Here is a 20661-nt window from a genome sequence, read left to right on the forward strand (position 1 = left end):
GAGTAAGACTGGAAGTGTCTTCTCTAGCCCAATGAAACCTTTAAATGACAGCAGCACCAGATCACACTGTGATCCATGCAGGGAACTACAACTTCATGTGGAACCCAAACCACACCCACCCAGCTAAGCCACTCCAGTATTCTGGCCTTTCAGAAACTATGAGAGATAAGCAGCTAAATGATAAGTTTTAAGCAGCTGAAGTTTGGGGTGATTTGTTATGCAGTGATACATAACTACTATAGTATGCTACCTCTCATGTAAGAAAGAGGATATGTGAAATCATATATGTATCTGCTCATTTGTGTTACATAAATGCAGGACGGATAAACTAGAAACAAAAGAGATTAGCAACATCCAAGGGGTAGGAAGAAGGGGGAAGAAGAATGGAGTCAGAGGGATGAAGAAGGAGTAGTCCTCTGAGTATACCTTTTGTGTAGCTGTGTTAAATCATAGTCCTGTTTAACATACTCAAGAAATAAGCAATTAAAACTAACCAAGAAAAGGAAAAACAAGCAATAATAAATTAATTTAATCGTATAAAGGAATAACATTATGGCATGAAGAGTGTGGAGAAAAAAAAGAACCTAAGTAACTTCAGAAAACAATAGTTTGAATGAATTTTATAAGGCTAAAAGAATTGGGGCACCTGGGTGGCTCAGTCGGTTAAGCGGCCGACTTTGGCTCAGGTCACGATTTCGCGGTCTGTGAGTTCGAGCCCCGCGTCGGGCTCTGTGCTGACAGCTCAGAGCCTGGAGCCTGTTTCAGATTCTGTGTCTCCCTCTCTCTGACCCTCCCCCGTTCATGCTCTGTCTCTGTCTCAAAAATAAACGTTAAAAAAAAAAATTAAAAAAAAAAAAAGAATAAATGCTGTAATCTACTTAGTAAGTTCGCTTCTCACAGTGGTATGGGTTAACTATTCTAAAACTATTTTATGTGTATAATAGGACTCAACAAATACTGTATCATAGAAAATAAAAGCCATACTTTTCATTGTTTAGAGACAGGAAGTTACAAATAAGTAAAGGGAAAAGGCTGAAATGAACCCTGTCATGTTGGACTGAAAGATGTATCAGTATAAAAATATACATATAGGTGTGGGGTTAGGTGAAAGAGGGACTATACAGATACATCTTTCCTAGCTCTATCTGCTGAGAGGGCCTAGAAGCAATAACATCTCAGTAGCAATGAATACACCTAGCACTCAGATTTTGGTTTCTAATTACCATTCTCCAATTGAAGGAGCCAAAACTCCCTGTTGAAGTGGTTGGTTCTAGGGCTGAAGGAGAAAAAATTCAAAATGAGCCTGGAACATTTTGAGATTACAGGAAGTAAGGAGGTGCTCAAAAAAGGATGGGAGCTTGTCAAAAGTACACAAGGCCAAAGCTGGAATAATCTGGGCAACAAAATAAATAATAGCACTGAATTATAACCAACAGAATAAATATCTATGAGTAAAGACCGATATAAATAAAAAATTGAAAAATATATAGGAAAGAAGAATTCTCTTAATAGATACAGAAGAATAACTCTTGTTTATAAAGAAGAAGAGATCAACAGAAAATCACCATTAGGGAAACACCACAGTAATAAATGTTGCCAACAAGATCCACTGAAGGATAGTTAAAATGGGGATGGGGAAGTATAAGAAGGAAACAGGATTTTTACACAGTTTTAAGGTAACTCCAAGATCTTTACAGTGGAGGAACCTGGAAGATACCACCTTAACCAAGTAATCAAAGTTAACATTACCAGTAATAGGACATGTCAACATCATGAACTCCTGATACAATGCACTGAAAAGGACACAACAATGCTTCAGAGGTATTCTAGCAAAAACTGGACAACCTCAGTCTAATCATGAGAAAACATCAGACAAAGCAAACTGAGGTACCTTAAAAAAAAATGGTTTAAGTATCCCTCAAAAGCATCAAGATGATCAAAGATAAGATTGAGAAATTACAACAAACTGCAGAAGACTAAGACATAACAACTAAATTCATACTAAGTACATTGTCAGATCCTGGATTGGAACTTGAAACAAAAAAAAGGACACTTGTAGGAAAACTGGTGAAATTCAAGTAGGCTCTGTAGTTTATTTAACAGTAATGTACAAGTATTATAATATGGTTATATAAGACACTGGCATTACAGAAAGACGGGTAAGGGGATCTCTCTGTAATATCTAAAGTTTAAAATCAGTTTTTAAAAAAGTTAGAAGTTGATATGTAATTATGTAGACCTAAACAATTAAAAAGAATACATAAAATGATTCTTTAGCTGATCTCTTAGCCCCCCCAAAATTTATTTCATCAATGTAGATACACATTTTACTTTGAAAGGACTCAATGACTAAATATTTTACAGCAGAATAGATCAAATCAGGTAGCATTATAGCTACATTACACTCATCTACTAAACTTGAGTACAATAAAGGTATCATCAATCTATAAACACTTCCATGAGGATGACAATAAATATCTTTCAAACTCTACTTGTCAACCACTAAAAATATATTTTTCCAAAGTTAAACAAGTCAGTTAACCTCAAAATAAGGCAAAATACCACAAATCTTCACTAAAGTACAACTGTAAATGGAAAACATTCTTCTCTACAAGTACCAAAGATTTCACTATAATTTCTCTAAATTCTTTTCTATATTTGGTACCTGTGGTGTTCTTTACAATCTGTTTTTTAATACTTACTGCTTGGTTTTCCATGCGTGCAAAGATAACATTTAGCATCTGAGTAAGAGTAGCTTTGGCTGTCGTCTGATTGATGAGATTTTTGCTTGCTAGATAGATATTGTAACATGTTCTCACAGCTTGCAGGACAGTTCCTTCATGAATTTCTATGTGTTGGGATGTTACTGCAGTAAGTAAAGCCTTTAAAAAGAAAGACACAGTTAAAGCAATTTTCTGCATCCTGCATTTCAGCACAAAAATATGAGTATTTTTATATTAGAATTAAAACTTTTAGATACCATTACCACTTTCAAGTACACACGAACAGAATTTTCAGTATACACCCAACCGAATTTCTAACCTTGAATATGTATTATCAACTGGCAGTAATTTCCAAATAATCCTCCCAAACCCAGAACACTAGAAAACTATACAATTAAATTGTTTCAACACTCAAGTTTCATTTTTATAAAACTATTAGTCTATTAAAATGCACAGCACTAATTGTCCAGCAGAACACAGATATGCTTCCTAAGACATATGCTTTATATGACATATCTGTTGAATAAGGCTGTCAACTTTGGAGGGTACCTACTGTCTTATTCACTCACAAATTTTTCTGAGATGGTTCTCACAGATCAGACTAAATAAATGTACTGCTGTTGTTGGTGAATATGTTTACAAACAGAATAAAGCATTCACATATCAGATTAAATTAGAATAAAGCATTTAAAATAATCCTAAGTGAATTTCCCAATAAACTTTGTATGAATGTTCACAGATTAGGGTACATGCAATTTCTCAAGAGCAAGGACTCTTTTGTCCTTTATGTTGTACAATACTACACAAAGTCAGCACTGAGTTTATTTTAAATAAACCATGACTGATATTAAGTTGCAAATGACAGGGGGCGCCTGAGTGGCTCAGTCAGTTGAGCATCCGACTTCGGCTCAGGTCATGATCTCATGGCTCGTGAGTTCGATCCCCGCGTCAGGCTCTGTGCTGATGGCTCAGAGCCTGGAGCCTGCTTCGGATTCTGTGTCTCTCTCTCTCTCTGCCCCTAACCCACTCACATTCTGTCTCTGTCTCTCTCAAAATAAATAAACACTAAAAAAATTTTAAAAATAAATAAATAAATTGCAAATGACAGGCCAACTGATTGGACGGCATTTTTAGAATAACTTGTGAAGTGACTACAGCTATGAAACTGAAAGGCTCAGAGGGGCTTTATCTACACATGAAAAACACTTTAAACATGTAAATGATTTCAAAAGTACAAGAAAATTTTACTGATGCTTAACATATCACCATGACCATTAGCAGTCATATTAAGACTTCAATATTTATAACAGACTAAAAACACAACTGAGTGACTTTTCTTTAAAGGAGTTTAATCACCCAGGTGTATTATAGCACAAACCCAGAAGAAAGTTTGGCTGAGCATGTTCAGCAAATGAATCAGCAAGGGAATCAGTAAGGCTGATACACAAATAGTTCACATGGTGAAGCATGGGTCTAGAGGGCAGACTACAAGAGATCCAGAAGTAGACAAGAAACTTAGAGGGATCACAGGACCATCATACGAACCCTAAAGCTCAAAAGACGGAATATGTAGGGCAAACATTCCAGAAACCAAAATACTCTGGAAGACTCTGGGAGCCAAAGCCTAAATTGGGACCTTCAAAATAACAGACCTAGAAATATAGTTCACTAGTGAACTCTTGGCATTCAACAAAATCCACTCATATAGGGTCTAAAAAGCAACTAAATGACCTTTATTAGTGATGGAAAGCACATAAAATGACCTTTCCAAATATATCCAAGATAAATGGCTTCTGATTTTAAAAATATATAGAGGGATGCCTCGGTGACTGAGTCAGCTGAGCATCTGACTCTTGATTTCGGCTCAGGCCATGATTTCATGGTTTGTGGAATTGAGCCCCTGCTTGGGATTTTTTCCCTCTCTCTCTCTCTGTCCCTCCCCTGCTGGCATGGGCTCTCTCTCTCTCAAACTAAATAAACTTTAAAATGTATACACACACACACACACACACACACACACAATGAATGACAAATTCACTATATAATCAATTACCTTTATTATTTGCAGCTGAACTCCTTCATCTGTTTGAGGACCTTGGAAGCAGCCACAAATGGTTTCAATAATTCTATCAATTAATTTTTTGCCTGGTGTTGTACTATCTGGAGCATTGCCAGTCAAGTGCCCATAAGCAATAAGTTTCTAAGATGCAGAAAGAAAATAAAGATCCTAATTAAGCTAATAGATATACTAATTGAATATACTTTAAAATTATAATATGTAATTGAATATATGTTAAATTTTTTACATAAAAACATTAAAGTATAATCAAATCCAAGGCTATACCAACTTTTCCTGAAGAAAGGTGTATTAGCTATAAACATGTAAAACCACAGAAACATACTAACCAGAATAAAACCATCAGGCCCTATTTTGAGAAAGCCACACTTTGGATCTGGTCTGATGAATCAAAATAGCTTACTGCTTTCTATCTAACCATTATTGATACTGCTTTTGTGAAAGCTATCAACATATTTAAATGATTCAATCTCTTTCTGCATCAGATCTGTGAACATACAGAAAACCCAATTTCCATGCACTGGCTGTAACAAATCATGGATTTGTTCAATCTTCATCCATTATAGCCCTGGAAAGCCTTAGATATCAATGAACTTCATCTAAATCCCAAACTAATCATATAAATATGGTTTTTTCCTAGCCACTGAATTATTGGTTCAATACATATAATTCCCCAAACAGTGAAAAGACCTGAAGAGAGAAAGACCCCTCTATCTGGAAATTTTACAAATATCTTAAGAGAATCCTGTGTGTGTGCACACACATGTTTAAGTAAAACAGGATGAAAGAGTTAAGGAATTTTTCTGACATACGTGAAAATCAGAGCTAAAGTCCAGCAGTGAATAATTAAACTGTCAATATTAACCTATTTCTTTATATAAAACAGCAGGCATTCAGTAAAATCATTGCAAATAATGATGTATGTAAAGTCAGTAGCAGGTTAAAAGTACTATGGTTCCTGCATTTCACTGATGGAAAATAAGACCAAATAAACACTAAGATTATTTGTCTCACTAAGCCAACTAATGATTTTTGTTACCCTTAAGCTAGAAACACCTTTTTGAAACTACTCTGTCTCTCTTGTATATTAGCAACCATCTGGCCTCTTACCACAAAAAGAATACTCAAGGCTTTCATGGAAAATGTCTGAATCACCAATTATGGTAATGTTTAGAAACACATTCAAATTAAATAGTTTTTAGATAATGCCATTTTATACATACCTGTAAACAATCAAGAGATGTACTAACTATACGGGGACATTTGGACTGGCATGCCAATTCAAAGGGTAAGAAGTACTTGTCTGCTTCGATAAAATTTGTCTTTGATTTCACTGGTGGAAGGGTGCTTGATCCACCTTTTGCTTCTCCATGAGGAGGACTAAAGGAAAAAGAAGAGTATGATTAGAATATTACATTGATTGTACTGATGATAAACTCATATGAAAACACAAAATTTCAGTTTGAAAGGAATTTTGCTAAACAATCTTCCATCTTCCCGTATTTCATGAGGGTAACCAAAGCCCAGGGAAATGAAATGATTTGCTACAGGTAAAAAGCTAATGGCCAGAGCTGTAACTAAATGCAAGAAAATCAAAGAAATTAAAATAGCTATTTAATCACTGAAAAAGTATTTAAATTATAAAATAATCATTTGGTAATCTTTCTAAATATGAATCAAAGTCTTTACACAAAGACTTTAAAGTGTATCTTATGGTATTTCAGGAATACCCTCCTATATTTATGAGATCTTTCTGCTTATATTTCTTAAAAACTTTTTATTATTAATTTTATCATAAAGATCACATACAGAAAATCTGCCACATATAGATGACTGTATTACTATTTTAACCAAGACTGATAAGTTTGCAAATTATTTTTACTAAAGAAAAGAAATCCCACAAACCTCTGTTTTTCAGTTTCCGCTTTTATTTCCTCTGGGGGGGGAAAAAAAGAGGCACATGTTAGAAAACTTGACAACAGAAAGATCATTAAGTAATTTCATTATAAACTTTGTAAACTAATTCATAACTCCTATAAGAAATTGGGAAGAATGCAAATTCAAAAGAAAATTCAGTAGCTAAAATTCTCTTGCTGTTTAATGTATTAATTTATAAAATATAATTTTATCAAACTATACAAAGAATATATATTAATAACCATAAGGATAGGTACAACTACAGGTTACTAATTCCCAAAGCGTTTGTTTTCTCAAAGTAGTTCTTTTTTTTTTGTTGATTTTTTGTCAAGTAACTACATTAACCAGAAGGATTAATATTAAGAATAGAGTATTAAGTATATTGTATTCAAGTTATAAAATTAAGGCATATGTTCAGTGAGAGGAAAAAACTGAACACATCACTCCTAAAATTATCTCAAGATTATCGCACTAGGACTATAACCTCTTGACCATGGACATATGTGTTGATATTTAACCAATTTTTCTACTATGACTACACAAGGCACTGTAAAAATACACATGCTCAATTCAATGGGAAATTTTCCCTTTTGTTGTTTATAGCATAAGAAATGAGGTAAATTAGATAAAGCCTACCTATACTAAAAGACCCTTAAATTTAACTGATAGGCTGGGGAGTCCGGTTAATTGTTTAAACCTGTTTAAAATTTGGAAGGAAAATCAAACATAACATTTATAATTACTATTATTATAACCAACAGTTGTTGGCAACTAACTATGTGCCAAGCACTATTACATTTTAAATGTACTAACATAAGCCTCACAGCAATCTTCATTTTAAAGATGAGGAAAATGATGGAGCACCTGGGTGGCTCAGTTGGTTAAGCTTCAGCTCAGGTCATGATCTCAGTCTGTGAGCTAGAGCCCCCCATCAGGCTCTGTGCTAAAACAGCTCAAAGCTTGGAGCCTGCTTCGGATTCTGTGCCTCCCTCTCTCTCCACCCCCTCCTCCAATTGCACCATGTCCCTCTCTCTCTGTCTCAAACACAAACACTTAAAAAAATTTAAAAATTAGGAAAATGAAGCACAAAGAGGTCAAATAATTTGCTCAAGGGCTGCATGGCTTGGGTGTATGGCTAATCAGGTTTCACAACTAGATAATCTAACTTCAGATCCTGGTTTCTTAACCACTCTATTACATATGTGTACCTATGAAGATTGACCAAATGTGTTAAAACTGGTATTATAAATTACTAGCCTGTAACTTAAACATTATTAAGTTATCCAGAGACTATATTAAGCCCTTTCTAAAGTGATTTTGTCAAATCACTTTATCATAGATACATAAAGTTGTATCTATCATTACCTACTCTGTGCTGAGCATCTGATGTTTGGTATTTCAGTTTAGTTCTCTGTGGGCTAAAGCTCTTTTCATTTTACCAGTGGTAGAAGTGGAAGGGAGACGATACAAAAATATTACCAGTAGGTATTTAAAATACTACTTAATAAAAGTTCACAATGTCTGCTACTTAAGATTTGTATATGGCTATTAAAATTGTATAGTTCACGGGGGCGCCTGGGTGGCTCAGTCGGTTAAGTGTCCAACTTTGGCTCAGGTCATGATCTCGCGGTTCACAGGTTTGAGCTGCAAATCGGGCAGAGCCTGCTTCAGATTCTGTTTCCCTCTGTCTGCCCCTCCCCCATTTGCATTCGGTCTCTCAAAAATGAATAGATATTAAAAATAATTTTTTTAATTGTACAGTTTACCAATATATGTAATTAAAAATAATTTAAATCACCTTAAAAATACAATACAGATGAAAGGAAAATTAAGTGCCCCAAATTTTCATTAAGATTTTTAACCATATTGTTTATTTTTAAATATCATCATTATTTAAGATCTGAGGTATTGCTAAAATCCAAGTAAGGCAGAAAAACAATGTAAGGGAAGTGAAGGGATAAGGTAACAGTTTTTGTAGAAGGTGAATTTCCATTTATAAAATAAGTAGGAAATACGGTATTCTGGTTAATAATACATTAGTTAAGAATATTAGAAGTAGTACATTTTAAAGAGGACTATGGTTCGACACCATGTTACTAAACAGCCGTGTGACCTTAGGAAACAACCCTTACTTCACAACTAGATGATTACAAAAGTCCCTTATATTCTAAAATATCAGTCAACAACTATCGCTCACATGCCAAAGCCATCTAGCACCCATTTTCCCAAGTTTAAGGACAGTTTTTACAGCTGAATATTTGCAGTCAAAATGATGACAGGGAACACTAACTTTGAAACCCAGTGAAGAGTAATGTTACTCCACCTGTAAGAATTCTCATTAGGCCAGGATTACAAAATGTATACTCAATTATGGTTATTTTGAATCTTATCAATAAAAAATTTGTGTAAATCTGTTTTCTCTTGGGGTATAAGTACTTATATAATATCCTTGATTTTTCTTTTTGGCCTGCAAAGCCCTTTATAGAAAAGGTTTGCTGACCTTTGCTCTAAAACATTATGGTTCAAAAGATCTTATAAGACTCTATGAACCATTTTTTTTTTCAACGTTTTTTATTTATTTTTGGGACAGAGAGAGACAGAGCATGAACAGGGGAGGGGCAGAGAGAGAGGGAGACACAGAATCGGAAACAGGCTCCAGGCTCCGAGCCATCAGCCCAGAGCCTGATGCGGGGCTCGAACTCACAGACCGCGAGATCGTGACCTGGCTGAAGTCGGACGCTTAACCGACTACGCCACCCAGGCGCCCCTGAACCATTTTATTCTATGACTCCATTATTTTTAAATGCCCACATTTAAAGAGTCTAATAAAACATATCCAACACAAGCTATACTAAACATAACGTTTCTCTAATTCAGATAGTACTATATGTTTTTTAATCTCCATATCGTTAAGTCATACAAGGCAAGTACTGTTCAAAATGCTTTAGATAAATTGTATTTTTGTAAAAAAAAAAACTTAACTTTCAATATTTCTAATATTTTAAATTACCTTGTACTAAATAGGAGTTATACATTTTCCTTTCTCTATATTTATAACCCACAGTAAAAAAAAAAGTTTTAAAGACTGATGAAATCGTTAAAGGTCACAGAACAATTATTACAATTTCCCCCCACTGATTTTTTTTTAATGTTTACTTATATTTGAGGGAGGGAGGGAGGGAGAGAGAGAGAGAGAGATACAGAGCACAAGTGGGGAGGGGCAGAAGAGAGAGGAAGACATCGAATCTGAAGCAGGCTCTAGGCTCTGAGCTGTTAGCACAGAGTCCGATGCTGAGCTCGAACCCATAAACCATGAGATCATAACCTGAGACAAAATTGGACACTTAACCGACTGAGCCACCCAGGCACCCCTTCCCCCACTGATTATTACCATAGCTTACATGTTTTCAGCTTGCATGGTTATCTTTCTGGTCCCACAAAATGCTTATATTTTTATAGTCCCACCAACACACCCTGTATTCATTTTAATGTTTCCTTTCAAAGCTATTTGAGGTCACTTAAACTGGAAGACATTATCACTAAAAAGTAACCAAGATTACAAGGACAAGGGGCAATAGGGGGGAGGTAGAAAGTAAGTATCAAAATACTGAAAGTAACAATGTGATACAGCCACAGTATTTTAAAATAAGTTGAAATTTTTAAAGAAATGCAATACTACTTTATATTTGTGTAGCAATATACAGTTTAAAACATTTTCCCACACATTACCTAATTTTATCCTCAAAGGACAACTCCTATCTTATGGAGGAGAAAACTATGGATCAGATTAGTTACATAATAACATTAAGGTCAGACAGCTGATAAGTAGTGATCCAGAAACTAGTCTCACTGGTCTTAGTGTATTACACTCTACACATTGTGCTATCTTTACTCAACCTTCTACTAACTGATTAAACTGAAATGAAAAATTCATTTTACAACTACCAGCATAAACTTCTTATAAAGCAGTGATTCTCAAAATACGGTCCCAGGACCAGAGCAGTACCACCACCCAGCCCCACAAAGACTTACTGAATCGGCAACTCTGTGTGTAGAGCCCTACAATCTGTGTTTTAACAAGGCTTCAAGAGGATTCTGATATACAAACAAGTTTAAAAATCACTGCTATAAAGCAGTTAAAACAAACGAGTGGAAGACAGATGGGTTTCATCCACCATGGCCACATCCATTTACTATATTTGTAAGACAAGTACACTTGAGTGTATGCTAAAAAGGAATGACTTTTTAGTTTTCTTATAACGAATGCCCAGTAATACAGTTTTTCAGGAAACTGCCTATTTTAATAAATTAGGGCTTGGAAACAGTTTGCTTCAGGTTGGCCTTCAACAGAAGAATCAATAAGTAAACTAATTAATTCTCAATTATTAAAGGAAGAAAATACACCCAGAAGAAAAAAATTATTAAAACATGAAATTAATTAGTATTAGCATACTAATTAAGAAGTATTACAAATTAAGAAGTATTAGCAAACTAAAAACCACACAGTGTTTAATGCCAGAATTATTACAAGGATGACCACAAAGAGCACAGTATTTTTAAAAATGCTTTGGAAACACTAGATGGTGCAAATAGACAATACTGGATGTGGTAATAAAAATCATAACTTCTGAGCTAAAATAATATAAAAATCGGATGATGAATTTGTTTAGTCATATGTAGGTTTTTAAACTATGTAGTCCTAGCCCTTTAAAAAAAAAAAAAAAACTATTACCGAAATTCTTTTAAGAATTATTTTCTCTCTAGCCATTAACTCTCCATATCCCTTCAAAATTAGTTTTATAAAAAGTTGTAAACCACAGAAACATAACCACTTCCTTATATATAGAAAGAAAGATTAATTTTTGGAGGAAATGGATCATTGTGAATTAGCATAAAAAGTACAGATTCAAAGTACTTTGAAAGAAATACAAGTTTTACTCCTTCCAGGTACATTAAATAACTAGAACCAAGTGAAGAGTTGATAAGGCACAAGACTTACTCATTGAACAGAAAAGAATGATTTATTAAAAGATAACTGATTATATACAAATTATATGCCTGATTTCCTAAGTATATAAAATATTCCCTCTTACAATATTACGTTCGTTATCAACATGCTTAGCAGCTTTCTTGTCCATCGAAAGTACAATATAGACTTCAAAATAACAATGTAATTCAACATTCTCTTAGCTACATACTATGAGTGATTTGTATCTACCTCTCATGACATCATTTTGCCTTTAGTTTGCAGAACAACAGTATTTACTCAATGAAAACTACATTGGTAATATAAGGAAATACCTGATAAGTGAAATGGATAGTTTTTAGTAAACACATTAGAACTTATACATCCAAAGTGTTGTCTCCTTCAAAGCAGTAACTGTGGGAGCCAGGCATCAATTATCATAATGGTGCTGGTGTTCAACAATACTTGTGGAATTCACTATCTGCAGTTCTTTCCTGTCTGCTTCCTTCTTCTAAATGAGTAACTTCATAGAAGGAAAATCTCTAGAAAGGGAACCAGATTCTAACCACCAATTAATTAATCACAAATGGCTTAGAGCCAAGTATGAAGAATGTTCTGTGACCACAAAAGTCCCTAACTTTAGGGCTTCTTCATACCATCCCAAACTGTGTGTATGCAAGCACTATGTGCTCTAGAAAAAGAGCACATAACTATCAATAGTCTCAAGAAGCTTGTAACCCAAACTATAAAGATATAGGATCGATTAAGAACAGTGATCTGATCAACTATGACAACAGATATGTGAAAAGAATTTTAAACAACAACATTGAGAAGATAGAGGAACTAAGATGGCAGAGAAATAATGGGACCCTGGGCTTTCCTCATCCCTCAAATACAGCTGTACTGAGGTCAGATTACTTGTAACACCCAGGAAATTGGCCTGCAGAATGGCAGAAGGATCTCCACAGGTGGAGGGAGACAGCTTGGCAAGGGAGAAGTATGTGGATGTGAACTGGGGGAGAGAAAAATAGCTACACAGGGGAGGGGAGGGAATCCTTTCAGTGGAGAGAAAAAAGGCAGAGAAAGAGAGGAGTTGAGTTAGCACAAGAGGAAAACCTCTCTGGACCACGGACTGGGAGTGAGAAGCACTGAGTGTCCCAATTCTTTTTTGAAAACAGCACTTGGAACTCCAACTTGAGGTTTTGGAAGTGTATGACTTTCTCTGGAGTGGAGTTGTGGCCTGTGCTCCTGGGGAGAAGGAAACTGGCCCAGGAGTGCATTGCATGGTATAGCAATCTCTAGGGCATGGTGGGGGAAGAACAGTCCCCTTCCTGGAGTACTTCTGAAAGAGGGTTTATTGCCTCCCCAAGAATAAAAGACCCTGAAGGTGGAGCCAAAGGCCTTTCATCATCAGGGTAGAGAGGCTCTACTCCAGTGTAAGGGAGTGGAGCTGCACCATGGTGGGTCCGTTAAGACTTTGGATTTTGAATCCCAGCAGCAGGCCAAAGAAAAAAATGCAAGTGAATTTTGGCACAGGGTGAGCTGACTTCCCTTGCTATTCTGTGAGGGCTGCGTGAACAGCAGGGGTTGAGATCCCTGGTCTGGGGAGATGAGTTTGGGGTAGCACCATTTTTCCCCCCAACACCAACACGATGAGACTTCAGAGAGCAACAGAGCAACCCTCAGTGGAAGTGGGACCCACCTGCACCAAACCCTGCCTCTCCATACCTGACTACTGCTTATTTAGTGGGCCAAGACAGACTGAACCAAGGCAGCCAGCCCTTCCTCCAGACCAGCACAGTTACCACCCCACCCAGGCACCAAAAGACAACTCTTTTTTTCCCCTCCTCCTTTTCTTCTTTTGGAATCAGGCTCATAGTTCCTTATTTGTTCTTCTAAATGTCTTTTTCCTCCTTTTTTTTCTTGGGTGGGGGGGAGAGGTCAGGCTATTTTATTCTTCTCTTTTTCCTTCTCTTTTTCTTTTTTTCCTTTTTCTTTGAAAATCAGACTTATAGTTTTTTTGATTCTCTGTTTGGTTTTTTTGGTTCCCTTTCCTTTTCTTGTTTTTTTGGGGGGAAGGGGGAGATCAGGCTCCCTTTTTTTTCCAGGGTTACTTCCTCAAACAAAGCACACCTAGTTAAAGGTCCAAACACTCTACCACTACAAACAAGGAGGAGGTATGCAGAGGACTGACCAGTGGCAAAGAGCAGCCAAAATGCAAAGGCAGAGTGCACACAGTATACACTAGAAACACTTCCTGGAGTGCCAGTCCCTAGACAGTATACGACCTCTTTTTAATATAGTAGTATCCTCAAGTGCAGGAAACATAACAAGCTTTTAAAACACTCTTTTGAGAGGGGTGCCTGGGTGGCTCAGTTGGTTATCCAACTTCGGCTCAGGTCATGATCTCACAGTTTATGAGTTTGAGCCCTGCATCATGCTCTGTGCTAACAGATCGGAGCCTGGAGCTTGTTTTGGATTCTGTGTCTCCAGCTCTTTCTGCCCCTTCCCTGCTCATGCTCTGTCTCTCAAAATAAATAAACATTAAGAAATTAAAAAAAAAAAAAACACTCAAAAGACAGAAACTTAGCCAAAATGACAAGACAGAGAAATTCTCCCCAAAAGAAAGGTCAAGAAGAAATCACTTGCTCAAAGCAGATACAAACAATATCTGAACAAGAATTTAGAACAACAGTCACAAGTCTACTAGCTGGGCTTGAAAAAAGCATAGAAGACCCCAGAGAAACCCTTGCTACAGAGATCAAAGACTGAAGAACTAGTCAGGATGAATTAAAAAATGCTATAGCTGAGATGCAAAGTAAACTAGATACAGTGACAGCAAGGACTAAAGAAGCAGAGGAGAGAACAGGTGACATAAAAGATAAAATTACAGAAGATAATGAAGCTGAAAAAAAGAGGAGAAAGGAACTTACAAGATCATGAGGGGAGACAGAGAACTAAGGGATTTCATGAAATGAAACAATATCCATATCATAGGAGTCCCAGAAGAAAAAAAGCAAGAAAAAGGGGAAGAAGGTTTATTGGAACAAATTATATCGGAGAAATTCCCTAATGTGGGGAAGGAAACAGGAATCCAAGTCTAAGAGGCACAAAGAGCTTCCTTCAAAATCAACAAAAACAGGCTAAAACAACAACATAGCATAGTGAAACCTGCAAAATACAAGGATAAAGAGAGAATTCTGAAAGCAGCTAGGGACAAAAGTTTCTTAAGCTACAAGGGTAGACACATAAGGTTAGTAGCAAACCTGTCCACTGACTTGGAAGACCTGTCTGTCCACTGATTTGGCAGGCCAGAAGGGAGTGGCAAAAAATATTCAATGTCCTAAGTGGGAAAAATATACAGCCAGAATCCTTTTTCCACAAGGCTGTCACTCAATAGAAGGAGAGATAAAGACTTTTCCAAACAAAAACTAAATGAGTTTGTGACCACTAACCAACCCTGCAAGAAGTTTTAAGGGGAACTCTGAGTGGAGGGGGGAAAAAAAATCAAAGCAACAAAGACTACAAAGGACAAGAGATCACCAGAAACACCCAATCTACAGATAAGAAAATGGCACTAAATTCGTATCTTTCAATAATCACTGTGAATGTAAATGAACTAAATGCTCCAATTAAAAGATACAAGGTATCAGAATGGATTTTAAAAAAAGAACAAAAACAAACAAACAAACAAAAAACCAAGGTCCATACAAAGAGACTCATTTTAGACCTGAGGACACCTTCAGATTGAAAGTGAGGGGATGGAGAACTATCTATCATGCTAACAGAGGTCAAAAGAAAGCTGGAATAGCCATATAGATATCAGACAAACTAGATTTTAAAATAAAGAATGTAACAAAAGATGAAGAAGGGCATTATATCATAATTAAGGGGTCTATCCCTAAGAAGATCTAACAATTTTTAATTATTTACGCCCTCCACTTGAAAGCACCCAAATATATACATCAATCACAAACATAAAGAAACTCACTGATAATGATGTCATAATAGTAGAAGACTTTAATACCACACTTAACAGCAATAGACAGATCGTCTAACCAGAAAAATAAATAAGGAAACAATGGATTTGAATGACACACTGGACCAGATGGACTTAACAGATATATTCAGAACATTTCATCCTAAACAGCAGAATACACATTCTTCTCAAGTGCACAGGGAACATTCTCCAGGATAGATCACATACTGGGTCACAAATTAGCCCTCAACAGTTACAAAAAGAATGAGATCATACCATGCATATTTTCAGATCACAACGCTATGAAATTTAAAACCAACCACAAGAAAAAAAATTGGAAAGCCCTCTCAAAGGGCCCCTTCAGGCTTATCCCAAGAAGTAAGAAAGGTCCCAAATACATAAACTAACCTTACACCTAAAGGAGCTAGAAAAGGAGCAGCAAATAAAGCCCAAGGCCAGCAGAAGAAGGGAAATAATAAAAATTAGAGCAGAAATAAACAATATAGAAACAAAAGATCAATGAAACTAAAAGCTGGTTTTTTCAAAGAATAAACGAAACTGATAAACCCCTAGCCTGACTTCTCAAAAAGAAAAGAGGCCTCAAACAGATAAAATAATAAATGAAGGAGAGATCACAATACCACAGAAATCTAAACAATTACAAAAGAATACTATGAAAAATTATATGCCAACAAACTGGACAACCTGGAAGAAATGGACTAATTCCTAGACATTCACACCCTACCAAAACTGAAACAGGAAGAAACAAAAAATTTGAACAGGCCCATAACCAGCAAAAAATCGAATCAGTTATAAAAAAATCTCCCAAAAAATACAAGTCCTGGGCCAGATGGCTTCCCAGGAGAATTCTACTAGACATTTTAAGAAGAGCTAATACCTATTCTTCTCAAACTTTCTCATAAAATAGAAATGGAAGAAACTCATTCTGTGAAGACAGCATTATCTTGCTTTCAAAGTCAGAAAACAAACAAACACTAAAAAGGAGAATTACAGGCTAATATCGCTGATGAACATGATGCAAAAGTTCTCAACAAGATACTAGCAAACTGAATTCAACAATACATGAAAAGAATTACTCACCATCATCAAGTGGGATTTATTCCTGGGCTTCAGGGCTGGCTCAATATTCGAAAATCAATGTGACACACTACATTAATAAAAGAAAGGATAAGAACCACATGATCCTTTCAATAGATGCAGAAAATGCATTTGACAAAATACAGCATCAATTCCTGGTAAAAACCCTCAAGAAAGTAGGGATAGAAGGAACATAACTTAACGTCATAAAAGCCATATATGAAAAGCCCACAGATAATATCCTCAGTAAGGAAAAACTGACAGCTTTCCCTCTAAGGTCAGGAACATGACAGGGAAGTCCACTCTCACCACTGTTGTTCAACATAGTACTGCAAGTCCCAGCCTCAGCAATCAGGTAACAAAATGAAAGAAAAGGCATACAAATTGGCAAAGAAGTCAAACTTCCACTCTCCACAGATGACATGATACTCTACATGGAAAACCCAAAAGATTCCACCAAAAACTGCTAGTGCTGATACATGAATTCAGCAAAGTCAGAGGTTCAACATACAGAAATCAGTTGTATTTTTATACACCAAAAATGAAGCAGCAGAAAAATCAAGGAATCAATCCTATTTATAACTGCACCAAAATCTATAAAATACCTAGGAATAAACCTAAACAAAGACATAAAATATCCATATGCTGAAAACTACTGAAAGCTAATGAAAGAAACTGAAGAAGACCCAAAGAAATGGAAAAACATTCCATGCTCATGGACTGGAAGAACAAATATTGTTAAAATGTCGATACTACCCAAAGCAGTCTACACATTCAACGCAATCACTATCAAAATAATACCAGCATTCTTCACAGAGCTAGAACAAACAATCCTAAAATTTATATGGAACCACAAAAGACCCCAGATAGCAAAAGTAATGTTGAAAAAGAAAAGCAAAGCTGGAGGCATCACAATTCCAGACCTTAAGCTGTGTTACAAAGCCGTAATCATCAAGACAGTATGGTATCGGCACCAAAACAGACACATAGATCAATGGAACAGAACAGAAAACCCAGAAATGGACCCACAAATGTATGGCCAACTAATCTTTGACAAAGCAGGGAAGAGTATCCAATGGAAAAAAGACAGACTCTTCAGCAAATCATGCTGGAAAAACTGGATGACATGCATAAGAATGAAACTGGACCACATTCTTACACCATATACAAAAATAAATGTAAAATGGATGAAAACCTAAATGTGAGAAAACCATCAAAATCCTAGAGAAAATAGGCAGCAACCTCTGCGTCTTCGGCCACAGCAACTTTTTACTAGACATGTATGTCTTCAGAGGCAAGGGAAATAAAAACAAATATGACCTAGTGAGACCTCATCAAGATAAAAAGCTTCTGCACAGAGAAGGAAACAATCAGCAAAACCAAAAGGCAACCAATAGAATGGGAGAAGATATTTGCAAATGACATATCGGTAAAGGGTTAGTACCCAAAATCTATAAAGAACTTATCAAACTCAACACCCAAAAAACAAATAATCCAGTGAAGAAATGGGCATGAATTGACACTTTTCCAAAGAAGACATCCAGATGGCTAACATGAAAAGATGCTTAACATCACTCATCATCAGAGAAATACAAATCAAAATCACTATTAGATGCCACCTCACACCTGTCAGAATGGCTAAATTAACAACTCAGGAAATAACATATGTTGGCAAGGATGTGGAGAAGGCAGAACGCTTTTGCACTATTGGTAGGGATGCAAACTGGTGCAGCCACTCTGGAAAACAGTATGGAGGTTCCTCAAAAAATTAACAATAGAACTACCCTATGGCCCAGCAACTGCATTACTAGGTATTTATCCAAAGGACACAAAAATGCTGACTTGAAGGGGCACATACACACAAATGTTGATAGCACTGCTATCAGCAGTGCTATCAGCCAAATTATGGAAGGAGCCCAAATGTCCATCGATTGATGAATGGATAAAGAAGATGTGGTACATATATACAATGAAATACTACTGGGTGATCAAAAACAATGAAATCCAACAATGTGGATGGAAACAGAGTGTATTACGCTAAGTGCAATAAGTCTGTCAGAGAAAGACAAAAATATGATTTCACTCATACGTGAAATTTAAGAAACACAAGAGATGAACATACGGGAGGGAAAGAAAAATAAGATACAGAGAAGGAGACAAACCATAAAAGACTCTTAAATACAGAGAACAAACAGGGTTGCTGGAGGGGAGATGGGAAGGGTTTTGGGCTAAATGGGTAATGAACATTAAGGAGGGCACTTGGTGGGATGAGCACAGGGTGTTTATATTTAAGTGATGAATCACTGGGTTCTATTCCTAAAACCAATACTACACTGTATATTAACTAAATTGAATTTAAATAATAGATGCTTTAAAAATTTATAAGAACACTGCACAAATGTAGGGATTATTTTGAAAAATAACATTCCTTTGGATGTACCTATTCTGCTAGGTTTACTTTTTCAAAGCAAGCCATTTAACTTTGGAATCACATTTCATATAGTTGAAGATTAAATAAAAATATAGGAGTTAAATAGAATGCTACAGTTACCTAAAGAGGAGCTAATGGCTTGAATTAAGCTGTGACAATAGGGATGAGTAAATGTGAATTCCATGAACATCTGGGAGGAAAACCAATGAAACCATCTCATATATCTAGAGGTGAAGGAAAGGGTGTTCGCATGAAGAGATCTGGCTTGCATAACTGCATAGACATACCATTAACTTAAACACAAAATGCAGTCTTCTCACTCTGCGACAGTGAAGGAGCAGGGGTGAAGAAGAGATACATTTTGGTAGGGTTATTTTAAGCCACTGACGTGTTCGAGTGGCACTATTCAGTAGATACTAAGACATATAAATTTGAAAATCAGGACACTGTGTGGCAGACTATATTTTCCAAAATGGTCGCTACCTTATCTCCCATCCCACATGCCTTCTGTAAAGTGACCTTGCCGGAAGCCCTCCAAGATACAAAATCTAGTTCTCCTCCCCCTGAATCAGGGCTGGCTGTAGAGGTTCATTTATAACCAGCAGAATGCATAGGAAATAACACTGGACAACTACCAAGATAAGGTCAAAAAAAAGGCTACACAGCTACTGCTTCATGTTGACTTGTTATGCTGGGTTTCCAGACACCCACTCTTGGAACCCAGCAGCCCTGATGTGAAAAGTCCAAGTCACATGGGAGGTTAGTCTACAATCCCAGCTGAGCCCAGCTTTCAAGTCATTACAGCCCAGACACCAGGCATGTGAGTGAAGAAGTCTCCAGAGGTTTCCAGTTCCAGTCATTCACAACTCACCCAGTCATGAGTCTTCTCAGCTTAGGCCTCAGACATTATGGAACAGCAAGATGCCCTAACTGAACTGCTGACAGAGAATCTGTGAACATAATGAAATGTTCACTGTGTTATACCACTAAGTCTTGTGGTTTACTGTACAACAGACAACAGGAGACTTTGAAGAGATTGGGGTTTGAAATAACTCCCTGGCAAATGAGAGAGAAAGCTAACTGAGAGGCACAAAAGGACTGCCAGGAACATGAGAAATTCTAACGTGATGAGGGTTTGGATAAAGGAAACCAGATAGTTAAGAGGTATAGTGCTTAATAAGCACTTGTTCCCTAAACCAACTCCCTGGTAACATACTTAACCAGTCTCCTCAGAATCTGGAGTCATCTGCAATATTAGTTTGTAAAATTATGACTAAATCATATATAAACAATTGATTTCCACTAAAGTAAAAGGTAATTTAAAACAAAATACCAGTTTAAGTTACTTTTTTAGCCCTAGGAAAATACCCCAAAAAGACATAACTTTTTCTTATGCTGCTACTGTCACTATCTATACTTCCCTTCTTTTATGGAAGCAAAAAGATGCAATGGCAACAAATAGTCAGCTGG

The 20661-nt window shown here is 36.4% G+C and overlaps 1 protein-coding gene across 4 annotated transcripts in view; it reads right to left on the reverse strand.

Annotated features, from left to right (window-relative positions):
• Positions 1–20661, reverse strand: part of ARFGEF1 (ADP ribosylation factor guanine nucleotide exchange factor 1) — a 149672-nt gene that overhangs the window by 91326 nt on the left and 37685 nt on the right. For all 4 annotated transcript variants that reach the window (XM_058699744.1, XM_058699746.1, XM_058699745.1 and 1 more), the window contains exons 2-5: positions 6706–6736; positions 6024–6180; positions 4777–4923; positions 2703–2882 (exon numbers count right to left, since the gene is read on the reverse strand). In XM_058699744.1, coding sequence (XP_058555727.1) covers positions 2703–2882; positions 4777–4923; positions 6024–6180; positions 6706–6736 — 515 coding nt within the window. The remainder of the gene's footprint in view (positions 1–2702; positions 2883–4776; positions 4924–6023; positions 6181–6705; positions 6737–20661) is intronic.

This window comes from Neofelis nebulosa, chromosome 14 (genome assembly GCF_028018385.1).
Source record: "Neofelis nebulosa isolate mNeoNeb1 chromosome 14, mNeoNeb1.pri, whole genome shotgun sequence".
NCBI classification, from domain to species: Eukaryota; Metazoa; Chordata; class Mammalia; order Carnivora; family Felidae; genus Neofelis; species Neofelis nebulosa.